Consider the following 16,467-nt stretch of genomic DNA (forward strand, 5'->3'; position numbering starts at 1 on the left):
TTTTTAAGATTTTTTAATTTGTTTTAGAGAGAGACAGTGTGGTGGAGGGGGTAGAGGGAGAGTCTTAAGCACGACCCTGAGATCATGACTGGAGTTGAAACTGAGTCAGATGTTTAACCAACTGCACCACCCGGGCACCCCCAAATGGTATTTTATAGCCCTTATCTCCTAGAAAAGAGACCATTAAAAGAATTTCAGGTGAACAACTAAAAAATCAGAAAAAAAGAAGGTCCCCTTAACTTTGAAACTAATCCTATTTCTCCATTATCCCATATTCCTGAAAGATGTTGAACAAAATGGTGTTAATATTACTCCAAAATCTAATGTCTAATGTATATGTATATATAACCTTCTTCTGGTCACTTCCTACCATATACAATGGAAAGAGCACAGTGAAGTATTATGGCAAACAGAGTTACCCAAGAACTATATACTACCTTCCCTTGCCTGAAGACCATGAAATTAAAAGAAAATTTTATTACCTGATTTCTTCTGATTCCAGAGAATATTGCTAATTTACATAGAAATAAGCATATAGCACTCATATCACTTGTTTTATAGTCTCATTTTCTATACTATGAACTCTAGGTATGTATATACTGTAAGGTGATATTTGGGATAGAATATCATTTTTATTTATTTTTTTAAAGATTTTATTTGACAGAGAGAGACACATCAAGAGAGGGAACACAAGCAAGGGGAGTGGGAGAGGGAGCAGCAGGCTTCCCGCCGAGCAGGGAGCCCGATGTGGGGCTCAATCCCAGGACCCTGGGACCATGACCTGAGCTGAAGGCAGACGCTTAACAACTGAGCCACACAGGTGCCCCTAGAATATCATTTTTTTAAACATTTTATTTATTTGACAGAGAGAGACTAATTTTAAAAAATTAGTAAAAGCAGCACAGAAACAATTTGTCAATTATAATTGTAGCATAAATCTTCTCCCTGGTATTTTTTTTAAGATTTTAATTTTAAGTTATCTCCACACCCAATGTGGGGCTTGAGCTCACAACCCTGAGACAGAGTCACGTTCTCTATCAAGTGAGCTGCCAGGCACCCCTCCCTGATATTTGTCTGAGGACTGAGTTTAAATGTGGGTCCAGGGGCGCCTGGGTGGCTCAGTCGTTAAGCGTCTGTCTTCGGCTCAGGTCATGATCCCAGGGTCCTGGGATCGAGCCCCACATTGGGCTCCCTGCTCCGCAGGAAGCCTGCTTCTCCTCTCCCACTCCTCCTGTGTTCTCTCTCACTGTGTCTCTCTCTGTCAAATAAATAAAATCTTTCAAAAAAATAATAAATGTGGGTCCATAGACACTAATAGCAAAAGAGAACTTTATAGATTAACATGAGCATTAAAAAAATTATAACAGGTGAGAACAGTCAGTTTTATGAGGGAATTTTTTTTTTTAAAGATTGTAGTTATTTATTTATTTGACAGAAAGCACAAGCAGGAGGAACAGGAGAGGGAGAAGCAGACTCCCTGCTGAGCTCGATCCTGGGACTCCGGAATCATGACCTGAACTGAAAGCAGATGCTTAACTGAGCCACCCAGGCACCCCAAGATTTTCTAATAAGAACTTAGGTTGTTGGGGCACCTGGGTGGCTCAGTTGGTTGGGCGACTGCCTTCGGCTCAGGTCATGATCTCAGGGTCCTGGGATCAAGCCCCGCATCGGGCTCCCTGCTCAGCAGGAAGCCTGCTTCTCCCTTTCCCACTCCCCCTGCTTGTGTTCCCTCTCTCACTGTCTCTCTCTCTCTGTCAAATAAATAAATTAAATCTTTAAAAAAAAAAAAGAACTTAGGTTGTTAATTTTGTATTCATAAGGCAAATAAAGGGAAGGAGGCAAAGTAGGAATCTGTTCTAGATATAGGTAATAAGAAACTGAGTCATAAAGTTTAAGGGAGACATCATCACCTAGCTAAATATCACATACAGCAACTTCAATTACTTTATGTTCTCTGATACCATCATCTTCCCACAGTTTGGAATCATACCCTATCAGTCTGGTTTGGCAGTAATGGGAAGGGTTAAAAACAACTATGTCTCATGTTGAGCTTTTTCCTATTCTGATCTTTTGCTACCAGTCTAACTGTGGGCTGACAAAAGCACGAAGAGCTCTAGGAGAAGGAAGAGGCTTTAAAAAGCTAATCTACCTTTTATTTATTTATTTTTTAAGATTTTATTTATTTATTTGACAGAGAGAGACATAGGGAAAGAGGGAACACAAGCAGGGGGAGTGGGAGAGGGAGAAGCAGGCTTCCCGCCGAGCAGGAAGCCTGATGCGGGGCTTGATCCCAGGACCCCGGGATCATGACCTGAGCTGGAGGCAGATGCTTAACGACTGAGCCACCCAGGTGCCCCTAGAATATCATTTTTAGAGAATTTAAATATATTTCATTTTTTTAAATTAAGTAGGCTCCATGCCCAATGTGGGGCTTGAACTCATGACCCTGAAATCAAGAGTCACATGCCTCACTGACTAAGGCAGCCATGCACCCCCAAATATATTTCATTTTAAAAGGTAGATTAGGGCGCCTGGGTGGCTCAGTTGGTTGAGCGACTGCCTTTGGCTCAGGTCATGATCCTGGAGTCCCGGGATCGAGTCCCGCATCGGGCTCCCTGCTCGGCGGGGAGTCTGCTTCTCCCTCTGACCCTCCTCCCTCTCATACTCTCTGTCTCTCATTCTCTCTCAAATAAATAAAATCTTAAAAAAAAAAAAAAAAAAATTTAAAAGGTAGATTAGCTGGGCGCCTGGGTGGCTCAGTCGGATTTTCTTTTCTCTTAGGGGATTGTTAGGATTAAACCTGTGAAATGGGATCTAATACTTGCCAAGTATTTTTTAGTTTCTGTCACTTCAGGTTGCAGATTTCTCTCCCAAAAGCCCTGACACTGTAATTATACACATTTGAACCTAGATTTTGCCCACTACTAGAAACAGAACTTGTTAGGGAGTTTGAAAAAGAAATCTGGCACAACTTGGGTCGCCACCCGCTAATAGTTGATATAACATGTAAAAGCATGGATAAACCTTATTACAAAGGGTGAGGAAGCCACTTCCAGACCTACACGAACATGAGATCCCTTGAAATATATCCAATAAGGATAGTTAAAAAAATATGAATTAGGTAGGATACAATGGGCCTTAATTTTCAAAATTTTTTGTGTGTGAAAAGCAGTTTTTCCCATAGCACTTCTTTTGATAAGGGAAATTGCCAGTTATTTGAGGTTGCAGTCTTCTAAATGCTATCTTCAATTCAGTTCTTCTATTTTTCACTTCATCTTATATGTTACCAAACTTATCTAGAACACAAGTGTTACTCCCCTCCAAAAAAACTTCAACACCTTTCCATTGTCAGAGAAATAAGTTTAAAACAACCTGATATTCAGTACCACCATTTTTTGGTTATGACCTACCTTCTAAATTTTATCTTGAATTATTTTCCTACACTCTGGGCTAGCCCAGGCCAGGAGTTGGCAAACTAGAGCCCACAGACTAAATTCAGCAGACTACCAATTTCTGGATGGCCGTCAAGTGATTTTTACATTCTTCTTTTTTTTTTTAAGATTTTATTTATTTGAGAGAGAGAGCACAAGTGGGAGGAGAGGGAGGAGGCTCCCTGCTCAGCAGGGAGCCCGATGTGGGGCTCAATCCCAGGACCCTGGGATTACAACCTGAGCCAAAGGCAGACGCTTAACCAACTGAGCCACCCAAGAGCCCCTATTTTTTTTTAAAGATTATTTTATTTATTTTTTAGAGGGGGCAGGGAGAGTACAGGGGCCAGGGCAGGGGGAGAGGGAGAGGGAGAGAGAATCTCAAGCAGACTTCCTGCTGAGCATGGAGCTGAGACAGGGCTAGATTCCAGGACCCTGAGATCATGACCTGAGCCAAAATCAAGAATCAGACCCTGAACTGACTGAGCCACCCAGGTGCCCCAATTTTTACATTTTCAAAAGGTTGGAAAAGAATATCTTGGGCCATGTGAATATAAGAAATTCAAATTTCAGCATTCTTAGTTTCCTTTTTTTTGAACACAGCCACTCATTTGTTTACATATTTTTATGGTTGATTTCATGTTACAGTAGCAGTTCAGAAGGTGCCAACAGAGACCTTGTAACTTATCTGACTCTTTATGGTAAGTCAGCCAACCCCTGACCTAGATACTCTTCTCTCTCTCTTCACCTATCAAGATTCCTGCTTGAAATTCCTCCCATTCATTCCTGCTGTCACCTTTAGGAGGCTGTCAAAGAAGAGTTCTCAAAAAATTTAAAAACATAATTCTCGTACAAATATAAAATTAACACGAGCCAAATATTTATTTAACTCATTGATGGAACTAGTAAGATGGTAAAGCCGGTTTCAGGAGCATTTAAAGAACTAGGTATTTATAGCCATAAAAATAAAGAGAATAAGGCTGCAGGTTAAACAAAACTGGCTAGTGTTCTACAGAGAAATAATACTATATATAATACTATAACTTTGGGGTTAGCTTTTTTATCACTCAGAAATTTTGAACTATATTATAAATATTATAAATAGCAAAGTCAAACATAGGTACCTTCTCCTAGAGAACAATCCTTGGGGAGGCAGGTTAAACCATGTCCCAGTATGAACTGAAAGGTCATCCCTCCACTCCTTGCTTTATTTCCATGTTAGGGACTAATTTTTCTTAACAAGGCCTGACCTAATTCTTCCAGTAAATATCGACCTCTCCTTTTATTCTCCCATTACTTTCTGTACTTCCGTTATAGCACTCTATCTTGATTTGTGTATTTTGTTTTCCTCAACAGGCAGTAGGCTCCTTAAAATCATAGTATTTGAAAGCTGGGATTTAACACCCCTTTCAAACGAAGCATAGTGTCCAATGTCCCTAGTTCCCATTACCTGCCTTGCTCAGCATAGACCACTAGGTCCTTAATGTTAATACTTGGCCAATACTTTGCAAAATGTCTGAGAACACTTCAACTTCCTTTGTGTTCCAGCTAGCGGTGCACTGGTGTATTTGTCCCTTACTCCACTGTTAAGTGGCCTTCTAGAGTAGGCAGTACCGTTTTCGTTCTCTTGGTTACTACTCCTCATTAGAGCCTAACCAAGTCCAAGGCACAAAGCAGCAATTCCAGAGAGAATGGTTGAAAACAGAGGGGAAACTCCTCCCCCAATAAATGCGTTTGGAGACACCGAGTGTCCTGGTCTCTCCATTCTCACAAACCTGGACTCTCGACTTAAATAACCTCCCTGTCTCACCTACAGCAGTAATTATCTCAAAGCAGGGGCAAATGCCCGCCCCAAATGGCAAACGTTCCTCCTCAACCAAAGACCTCAAATTTCCGCTGCCTCTGGAGGGGGTCTCCAACCTTCAGAAAAATGGCCAGGTGCCCCCAGGCCTTCGATTCTGAAGTTAGCCTTTTTCCGCAAGTATCACCAGCACAGGCTTTTCACATCTTTTTGCGGGAGAAGGTTTCCTCAGTGGACTGGTTTTACTCCCTCAATAGTAACCGAGCCGTTTCACTTTTCAAGCCTCCCCACTCTGCGTCCCTCCGCCTCAGCGTTCCTCCTGCTGTCAACACAGCCGTTTCTCCGGGAGACTGCCCGACCCGCGTGGCCGGACGGTTAGGTGGCCAACGGTTTTCTAACGCGAGGGGGGGAGCGCGGGACGAGAGGCGGGAACGAGTCGGACCCGAGTGAGCCGACGCAGGGCGGGGCCAGCGCCGGGAAGGATCGCGAAGGAGCTGGGAGGCCCCGCCCTTTCCGTAGATATCTCTAGAAAACCGCGCAGGAGCCCGAAAACAAAGAGTGCGCACGCGCGGCGGCAGGGCCCGGGCATTTTGCTGCGTCACCAGCCGCCGCCCGGCCTCACCACCCCTCGCTCGCACGCACGCACGTTCATTCTCCGTCCTCGCGCCCCTTTTCCTACACTTTCCTCTTCTCCCCGACCGGAGGAGCCGCTCTTTTCGCGCAGTGCATTCTGGGGACCCAGGTCGAGCCCGCCGTCGGCTGAGGGTAGCGAGAAGAGGCCGCGACCGGGAAGAAAACGCCGAGTCGCCACCGGAGAAGAGTCGACTGCCCAGCAGCTGCCGCCGGAGAGGCCCGCCCACCCGTTCGCCCGTCCCCCTGCCCCGTTCACGATGTGAGTGCGACACCCGGCCGAGGGAAGGTCGTCCCGGAGGGAGGCCGAGGCCGCGCAGGGGGCTGCCGGGAAGCTGCCCTCACCCCTCCCCCGCTTTCGGCCCCCTCGGCTTTCTCCCCTCGGTGGCGGCAGTCGCTCTTTCTTGTGGTGGGAGGTCCAGTATCCATGTTCCGGTTACCGTTGGCGGGTGGAGGACATTTTTCCTCCAGATGTCCTCTTTCTCCACCTCTGAACCGTCCCTCGGCTTCCCCGCGCCGCAAATCCCACTTTTCCTCCTTCGCCAGTCCGGGTTACTTTAACTCCGTAACTTAGCCTTAGGCCTTCCTCTCCTGTGAGTTTTTTGCCATGCGGGCGCCCTGGAGGCGCGGACCCTCTTAGATAGACACTTGGCTTTTTTGGGTGGTCTGATTCTGCGGCTCCGTGATGTTGGGACCAGGCCCTGGGACAAGTGCACCTGTGGTGAGTGCTCCCTGAAGGCTGGCTGGTGGTGCTCCTCGTAGAGCACCACGCGGCCTTCCGCCGTGAGCGACAGGTACTGCTAGGCAACTGCAGGGAGGTCATACCGTCATCACAACTTCTTTCTCTCCGGGATCGTGATTTCTTGGGAATGGGTCTTTCCAGGCCTCCTCCTAACTCCAGTCTTTTGATGGGAGTGAAGGTTGCCAAAACTCAACCTTGTCCCAGGCCGCGAGGAGTTAGTATTGAGCAGGTAGTTCGCACGTGTCGAGTGGAAAGATACTTGGGGACGTTTTTTGTGTTCTACATTAAACTTGAAGTGAGGTTTCATTATCCTTTTTTAATTAACGGTGAAATAGGTACGTAACTGCCTTCTTGTTGTCTTTAAGAGCTTAAATTTGTTTACGTTGAGGTGACAGTTTTTTGGTTTTTGTTTTTTAACAATTTAGTTGATTATGCTAAAGAAAAAAAACCATAGTGATTTTTTTTAAAGATTTTATTTATTTATTTGACAGAGATACAGCGAGAGAGGGAACACAAGCAGGGGGAGTGGGAGAGGGAGATGCAACACCACCCCCCCCCACCCACCTCCCCCCCGAGCGGGAGCCCATTGTGGGCCTCGATCCCAGGACCCTGGGACCATGCATGATCCGAGCCGAAGGCAGACGCGTAACGACTGAGCCACCCAGGCGCCCAACCATAGTGATTTTTAAACGAATAGGAATCTTTGGCATTCCCACTTCCAGGCCTTATATTCTTCTCAGGAAAATTTCCGTCCTTCTAGATGTGAGAATTGTCGGTTTTATAGGTTTTTTTGGTACTAACTCCTCCCTAAAAGTTTTGTAGAGAGAGTAATTGAAGAGTAACAATTTTAATTCCTGTGAAAAGTAACACACTCTCAAAGGTTTACTTAATAAAATAATGATGCAGTTGGTGAGTATATTGGATTAGACATCTCAATGTATAAGTAATGGATACACTACAGCTGGTTGATGATGAAGAGCAAGCCTCAAGAACGCAGTAGTATTGTATAAAAGGGATATATTAGAATTTTGGAAGGATCCCACCCCCGTGGTATCTAACAAAATACTTTATGTAAAGTAGCTTTCACTTTTCCCTTTGAAATCTCTGTTCCAAATAATGTAACAGGTTTGTCAGTTTTAAAATGCCTTTTATACTTTGAAACTCCATGAGGAGAAAATAAATTGTCTGAGAAGCTACCAACTGTTAATAGACTAATGTAGCCAAACAACGTATCTTTTCACTAAGAAGTACCCATGACTTGAAATATACTTTTGGGAGGTCACATGAAATAGTTAAAGAGATAAGAGACATTAGGTAAATAGATTAAAAACTCAGATGAAAAGTGTAATAATCAGTATTCCAAAAAACAGTCCTAACTTACAAGAATGCTACATTCAGTGTGTTTTGAAGAGACCAAGTAAATCTCCTCTTTAAATGCCATCTTGCAAATTATTTAGGGGATCTTCTTGAACTAATGACTTGAATAAGTTTACAAGATGAATATTATGAATCAGTTGAGTTGAAAAAAACCTTTAGTGGGTCATCCAGTTCTGGAAGAATCTGGCAGATAAGCGTTCATTTTGTGGATGTTTGCTATTAACATTTTATTTTATCTATTTTTTTATTTTTTAAAAACTTTTTTGTTTAAGTAATTTCTGTCCCCAGTCTGGGGCTCGAACTCATAAGCCCGAGATCAAGAGTTGCATGCTCTTCTGACTGAGCCTGCTATAAAACTTATTTTAAGGTGGAGAGAGACATTCATGCTTGGACATTTTAAGGGTTTTACAGTCTCTTTTTTCTCACTTGAATACTCTTTAGTAGTGGTTTCTAGATACATTTCTTTGAATCAGGTTTTTATAATAGTTTACATAAAAACTCAATCTCTCACCCCCTTTGGAGAAGGCCAGATTTTAGGACCTCCTCCTCTTCTTTTTTTTTTTTTTAAATTTTATTTATTTATGTGACAGAGAGACACAGCAAGAGAGGGAACACAAGCAGGGGGAGTGGGAGAGGGAGAAGCAGACTTCCCACTGAGCAGGGAGCCCGATGCTCGATCCCAGGACCCTGGGATCATGACCTGAGCCAAAGGCAGATGCTTAACTACTGAGCCACCCAGGCGCCCCAGGACGTCTTCTAACGTGGAGGTGGGGGTGCTAGTTTGCTTTTTTTTTTAATTAGCTATTATAGTTGGTTCTAATTCTAATTTAGACTCTATGACAATAGATACAAAGTAAAAGGTTTTGTTTTTTAAAGGAAAAGTTTTCTTTTCTGTTTGTACTTTTGTTTGTAAGTTTTTGTTGGATTTTTGTTTTTAGTAATCTCTACACCCAGTGTGGGCCTTGAACTCGTGACCTGGAGATCAGGAGTCCCATGCTCTTCTGACTGAGCCAGCCAGGAGCCCCTGTTTTATTTAGTTTTGATCTCTTTGAAGTCATTCTTTGGGTTGTTTTCTACTTGAGTTAAATTCTCCAGAAACGTACTCTAGCATTGGTTAAAATCTTGAATATTTTGCCATCACTGAGTTTTGTAGAATTGAGTCCCCAAAATAAAATCATCAGTCTTTGGCCTCCAAAACAAATTGTAATAGTGAGCATATGGTATATAGTTAATTTCTGTAAGTTAAGAGTAACTGATGGCTTTTGTTCAGTGTTGATTTCCTAACCAATGTAACCTGGCAACTGGATTTTCTTCTTTTTCTCTGTGCTTAGTTAGACTTTAACTAGAAAGCAGTTGAAACTGGAAGTGACAAATCAGTTCAGTGCTGGCAAGTATAAACTGTTAATTAAGATACCCATGTTTAATTGTATTTTCTGTTTCAAAATCTTCTCAGAGCTGTATCATTTTGGGGTCTTGGGTGGTAGTGATTGTCACTTCTCAGGAAAAAATACCTTTGTAATATGGGCTGTTTAGAATCAGTTTAGTTCTTAAATGCTTAAGATATCTGAGTTCCTAAATTGGAAATTACTGAACCTAGTGTATTTTGCTACAGAAATACAATGTGTGTTGTAGTAAACTTTTGCCATCTACTGTGTAGATTGGCAATGATAGATTTTAAATTGAGGCTGACTTCTCTGCTTCCCTAGGTCACCTTTGAACTTTTAGTTTTTCAGGAAGATGCCAATTACTTTAAACATTACCTTAAGCAGTAGTACGCCCTCCCCCATATTGTATTCCAAAGCCGTAATGTGCCGTTGTACATTTTCTGTACAGTAGTTGATCTTCATAGGTTGTCATACTGTATTGCTAAAAAGTGTTTATCAGGGCCTTTCCAACTCAGCATTTTAATTATCTTTGTGTACTGGAAGGATCCAAGTTACAGGGAGGTGTTCTGAAAATTTTTTGTATGTATTTAAGTTCCAGGATCTAGTTCTTCAAATACTAATTCGGACAGTGCTAATTAGTATAAGGAACTGCCCTAGATAGGATTAGAACTCAGGATTTCTGACAGAAGGCTTGTTTTTTTCCCTTTACAAAAAGGGAGAATAATTTTCCAGGTGATCCTTTTATTTCCAAAGAAAGAAATATGTCTCTGTAGTTCTGTTTTATTATCTAAACGGTTTCTGTTAAAACCTGTGCCACTTCTTGACATATGGTAACGGAGCCCAGAGGCTCTGAAATTTGTAATGGAGGCAATGAGACCGTGACCTTGTTTGAGTCTTATTTGTATGAAGAAAGATTACTGTATCTACTTTGGAGATGTTTAAAAGGATATGTGCCAAAGAAGGGAATGTAGGAAGGTTGGAGTTGCTTGGAAGAAAGGCACTAAGTTTTGGAATAAATACTATCTTTAAGAACAGCTTTCATTTTTATGTTTTATTTATTTTTATTTATTTATTTTTTAAAAGATTTTCTTTATTTATTTGACAGAGCACAAGCAGGCAGAGAGGCAGGCAGAGGGAGAGGGAGAAGCAGGCTCTCCTCTGAGCAGGGAGCCCGACGCGGGGCTCAATCCCAGGACTCTTGGGATCACAACCCGAGCTGAAGGCAGCCGCCTAACCGACTGAGCCACCCAGGCGCCCCTCACTTTTATGTTTTGAAGTAGGGATTACCAAATAAAGGAGCTAACACAGAGGTTCACAAATGTTCTTGGTTTGCCCCTTTTTGTCTTAGTAGGTTGTTTTTGGGGGGGTTTTTTTGTGGTGGTGTTGGCCAAAAGGAGTAAACCTAGCAGTTCTGTTTATTATGGAGTTTGGTCCAAAAACTTAATTTGTCCAAACAGCCTTGTAATCTTTGAAAAGTTAATACACAAAAGTTGAAAGAAAAATGTCATCTTTTATAACCACAGTTACTAATGGAATATATATGCCCTTTGGGCACTGTAACTTCTTATACCTTGAATTCAGATTGGATACTTCTGTCTCAATTTCTGTTCCCCACCGATTTTTTTATGGGTTCCCCCCTTTTTATTATTATTATTATTTAAGATTTTATTTATTTATTTGACAGAGAGAGACACAGCGATAGAGGGAACACAGCAGGGGGAGTGGGAGAGGGAGAAGCATGCTCTCCGCAGAGCAGGGAGCCCGATGTGGGGTTTGATCCCAGGACCCTGGGATCATGACTGAGCTGAAGGCAGACGCTTAACGACTGAGCCACCCAAGTGCCCCTCCCCCCCCTTTTTAAATCACAACCACCAAAAATCTATCTTTGCAAAAGTTAAAGTTAATGGAGAGGGATGTGGTATAGTCTACTTTGAAATTGAATTACCTATCTTTTTTTTTTTTTAAGATTTATTTATTTATTTATTTTTAAAGATTTTATTTATTTATTTGAGAGAGAGAATGAGAGAGAGAGAGCATGAGAGGGGGAGGGGCAGAGGGAGAAGCAGACTCCCTGCCGAGCAGAGAGCCCGATGTGGGACTCGATCCCGGGACTCCAGGATCATGACCTGAGCCGAAGGCAGTCGCTTAACCAACTGAGCCACCCAGGCGCCCAAGATTTATTATTTATTTATTTGAGAAAGAGAGAGCGAGCACAAGCAGGGGGAGCAGCAGGCAGAGGGAGAAGCAGGCTCCCCACAGAGCAAGGAGCCCGATGTGGGGCTTGAACCCAGGACCCTGGGATCATGACCTGAGCTGAAGGCAGACGCTTAACCGACTGAGCCACCCAGGCGCCCCCCGCCCTTTTTTTTCTTTTCTTTTTTTTGAAGATTTTACTTATTTATTTGAGAGAGAGCATGAGAAAGCACAAGCAGGAGGGAAGGGGAGAGGGAGAAGCAGACTCCCTGCTGAGCAGGGAGTCCGATGCTGCAGGACTCCATCCCAGGACCCTGGGGTCGTGATCTGAGCCAAAGGCAGATGCTTAACCAACTGAGCCACCCAGGCGCCCACCAACTGGTGTCTTGACTGAGGTTGAGTATCACTAAACTTTTCTCAAATTTAAAATATCTTGCAGTAACCCTGTAAGTTTCTCGTGGTGCCCTGATGCACCTTGGCACATAATTTGGAAGCCACGGGACTAGCATGTGTATTCAGATCACCTTTCCAGAAAGTTTTACATGGTAGTCCAACTGACCTACAGATGATCTGAAAGTATGAGAAGCATATCTTGGGATTTGTTTGAGGAAAGAATATGTGTGTAAGAGAGTGGTATTAGACATTTGTAGACAAGGCTTTTGATGAAGGAAAAACTGCTCAGCCTATGAACCTGGAACAGCTATTTCCCTTTTTATACCAGAATTTCATGTTTCCATATCATTTCTCACTTAGAACAAACTAAAAAAGATTTACCTGTGTCTTGATTCTGTTTTGCAAATGATAGACTATTTGACAAACTTAGTTTTAAAAAATCAGTAATTCTGAATTTTATAACCTCTTACTGCTGACTTTTTCTTGGTTTTAATGAGTTTTCTTCTATAACCCTTGATGTTTAGAGATACTCTGAGATGTATAAAAGATTAGTGAATCTAGTCTTTTAAAGAAGCTTCCTACTAAATAGAAATGTTTATTCCTAAACCTAGAATATATTTACTTCATTATTAAGCTTTAGTAAAAAAGCTAGTCTTGTGATTTCTGTTGCTTTATCTTTGAATTCAAAGTGATCCTTTAATTCAGACAAATAATCATTCTCTATTAAGAATAAACTTACAAGGGAAATGGTCATTAATTACTTAAGTACAGTTGACCCTTCAGTAACACTGGTTTGAACTGTGTGGGTCCATTTAGGCAGATTTTTTTTCCCAGTAAATACAATACAGGACTGTAAATGTATTTTTTCTTTCTTTTTTTTTTTTAAAGATTTTATTTATTTGAGAGAGCACAGCAGATGGGAGGGGAAGGGCAGAGGGATTGGGATAAGCGGACTCCCCACTGAACAGGGAGCTCAATGCAGGGGTTGATCTCAGGACCCTGGGATCATGACCTGAGCAGAAGGCAGATGACCAACTGAGCCACCCAGGTGTGCCCCCCCCCCTTTTTAAGTAGGATCCATGTCCAGCATGGGGCCCAACATGGGGCTTGAAATCAGAACCCTGAGATCAAGACCTGAGTTAAGATCAAGAGGCTGATGATTAACCTACTGAGCCACCCTAGCACCCCTGTAAATGTATTTTTTTCTTAGGACTTTCTTAACATTGTCTTTTCTTTAGTTTTATTGTAAGAATACAATGTATAATATATATATAGTATACAAAGTATGTGTTAGTCTACTGTTGACATTATCAGTGAGGCTCTGGTCAACAGTAGGCTATTAAAGTTTGAGGGGAGTCATAAGTTATGCTTGGATTTTCCATTTTTTAGGGTGTTGGTGCCCCTAACTCACATGTTGTTCAAAGCTCAGCTGTCCTGATAACCAGAGAATGTTACCTTTTTTTTATTTTGAGAATGTTATCTTATGATGTATAACCTATTTACACATTAAGAAAGATAAACTGTAGTTAGTAATGGATCTGATCCCTTTACCCCCATATTTCTTAGGAGATTTTTGGACTAAATTTCATCTAACTTGAATGTAAGCTTTGTTTTGTTGACTGCTGTATCCTCAGAACAATTCCTAGCCCCATGTTTAATAAATATTTGTTTACTGAATAACATTCAAACTCTCAGTGTATTTTAGCTGCTAGGCTTGGCTACATGAGGTGCTTGATAGTAAGGGTTGGGCCTAAGAGGGGTTTTTTACGATTAGTCCTGTATTCTGCTATATCACATTTCAGCCAAATTCAACTATATCTCCTGTAGAAAGTAGATCAGTGGTCAGTAGTTGAAAGATAAAGTTGATGAAAGCCATCTGTAAATTAAATATCTGATTTTATGTCTTGTTAATTGAGGTTTTGCTGTATTGGGGGAAATCTGGAAAAGAAGTACCGCCAAATCCATATATACCCTCAAAGTACATTTAACTTGTTTGTGAGTCCTTTATTTTGGGAATAGTTTGTTGGTTATGTTTTGGATAGACTAACTGATCTGTCCTTCTAAGAAGTTGGGGGTGCCTGGCTGGCTCAAACGGAAAAGGGTGTGACTCTTGATCTCAGGTTCCAGGAGTTTCAGCCCAGTGTTCAGTGTAGAGATTACTTTAAAAAAATAATAAAACTTTTATTAAAGAAGTTAGCTTTTCAGTCAAAATTAATATTCACGGGGCTCCTGGGTGGCTCAGTCGTTAAGCATCTGCCTTCGGCTCAGGTCATGATCCCAGGGTCCTGGGATCGAGCCCCACATCGGGCTTCCTGCTCAGCGGGAAGCCTGCTTCTCCCTCTCCCACTCCCCCTGCTTGTGTTCCCTCTCTCGCTGTGTCTCTCTCTGTCAAATAAATAAATGTAAAAAAAAATCTTAAAAAAAAAATTAATATCCATTTTCCCTTTTTTCCTGTTTGATCAATTTCTAAATGAGGCCATCAGTTAAAGATAAAACATTTTTAAATTTTTGCCTATTTTTATCATAAAGATTATTGTTAATGAACATATCTGTGTATCACATTTTTCAGTCCCTTAAATACTTTTACAGAAGTAGGGCATTTTTTAAAAAAATGGTCATTATTGCTATTTTTTCCAGTACATTTGTGCTATAAAGAGCCTTTTTTTTTTTTTTTTTTTTTTTTAAGTAGGCTCCACACTTAGTGTGGAGCCCATCGCAGGGCTTGATCTGATGACCCTGAGATCAAGAGTCAGATGCTTAACAGAGCCACCCAGGTGCCCCCAAGAGCCTCTATTTTGTGACCAAATGATAGTATCCTAATTATTTTCCAATGATTTAGAGTAAGGAGTCCAATACTAATGATGTCACCTTTGTATATGATAGAAACTTTTTTTTGTTTTATTTGTTTATATGTCAGAAAGAGAGCACAAGCAGGGGGAGCAGGAGAGGGAGAAGCAGGCTCCCCGTGAGCAGGGAGCCCAACGTGAGACTCGATCCCAGGACCCTGGGATCATGACCTGAGCCAAAGGGAGACACTTAACTGACTAAGCCACCCAGGTGCCCCTCTGATAGAGACTTTTCGAATTTATTTTTATTTTTTTTAAAGATTTTGTCAGAGAGCACGCGCGTGCGCACACAAGCAGGGGGAATGGCAGGCAGAGAAGCAGGCTCCCCGTTGAGCAAGGAATCAATGTGGGACTCGATCCCAGGATCCTAGGATCATAACCTGAGCAGAAGGCAGACGCTTAACCGACTGAGCCACCCATGCATCCCAGATAGAAACTTTTTTTTTTTAAGATTTTATTTATTTATTTGACAGAGACACAGCAAGAGAGGGAACACAAGCAGGGGGAGTGGGAGAGGGAGAAGCAGGCTTCCTGCGGAGCAGGGAGCCCGATGTGGGGCTCGATCCCAGGATCCTGGGATCATGACCTGAGCCAAAGGCAGATGCTCAATGACTGAGCCACCCAGGCGCCCAGATGGAAGCTTTTTAAAAAAGATTTTATTTATTTGAGAGATCGATCAAGAGAACACGGGGGGGGGGGGCAGAGAGAGAAACAGACTCCCTGCTGAGCAGGGAGCCCAACACAGGGCTCTATCCCAGGACACTGAGATCGTGACCTGAGCCAAAGGCAGACACTTAACTGAGCCACCCAGGTGCCCCATAGAAACTTTTTAATAAGGAAATCAGTCTCATTGGACCACTGATGTGACAGCAAGATACTAAAGATTTCTTAGGGAATACACCGAAATGTGGAATTTTATGTAATCCTATAGGATTAGCGTGTGTGTGTGTGTGTGTGTGTGTATTTACATCTCCCATGAGATTGCTCTAAATCATCTACTTCAGGGAGCCAAATTTGAATTATTGTGGTATTAACTTTGTAGGCCTCTCACTTCAATAGTAAAAGTTTTTTGTTTCACTAAGTTTTGATGTACAGACTCAAGGCGTTTCATATTTGCTATTTGTGATGGTCTGGAGTACCTGCTCATAAAAATTTCTGGACATTGGAAATTCTGAGAGAAAAAGAAAATAAAGATGGAGTGTTGACCATAGTGTTGGTCATAGAGACAAGTCATATGATGTAGAGTTCTATGTGGAACTTTTTCCCCCTTCAAGATTTCCAAAGCTCTAAAGGAATGATAGCTGCCATTAGACAGAGAGAGAGAGAGAGAGAGAGAGAGAGAGAGAGAGAGAGAGAGAGAGAGAGAGAGTGTGTGTGTGTGTGTGTGTGTGTGTGTGTGTGTGTGTGTGTGTGGTCTCCAGGGACATCTGTGACCTAGCTCTAACATGGTTTTCTTTTTTGTTTTTTGTTTTTTGTTTTTTTTTAAGATTTTATTTATTTATTTGAGAGAGGATGAGAGGAGAGAGAGAGCACATGAGAGGGGGGAGGGTCAGAGGGAGAAGCAGACTCCCCGCGGAGCAGGGAGCCCGATGCGGGACTCGATCCTGGGACTCCAGGATCATGACCTGAGCCGAAGGCAGTCGCTTAACCAACTGAGCCACCCAGGCACCCT

At 42.3% G+C, this 16,467-nt stretch overlaps 1 protein-coding gene across 1 annotated transcript in view; it reads left to right on the forward strand.

The window, feature by feature from the left end:
• Positions 1-4,995: 4,995 nt before the first annotated feature.
• PTGES3 (prostaglandin E synthase 3) overlaps positions 4,996-16,467 on the forward strand; it is a 25,316-nt gene continuing 13,844 nt past the window's right edge. The window contains exon 1 of the mRNA XM_021687264.2: positions 4,996-6,121. Coding sequence (XP_021542939.1) covers positions 6,120-6,121 — 2 coding nt within the window. The 5' untranslated portion in view covers positions 4,996-6,119. The remainder of the gene's footprint in view (positions 6,122-16,467) is intronic.

The sequence above is a fragment of the Neomonachus schauinslandi genome, chromosome 5, assembly GCF_002201575.2.
Source record: "Neomonachus schauinslandi chromosome 5, ASM220157v2, whole genome shotgun sequence".
Classification (NCBI taxonomy): Eukaryota; Metazoa; Chordata; class Mammalia; order Carnivora; family Phocidae; genus Neomonachus; species Neomonachus schauinslandi.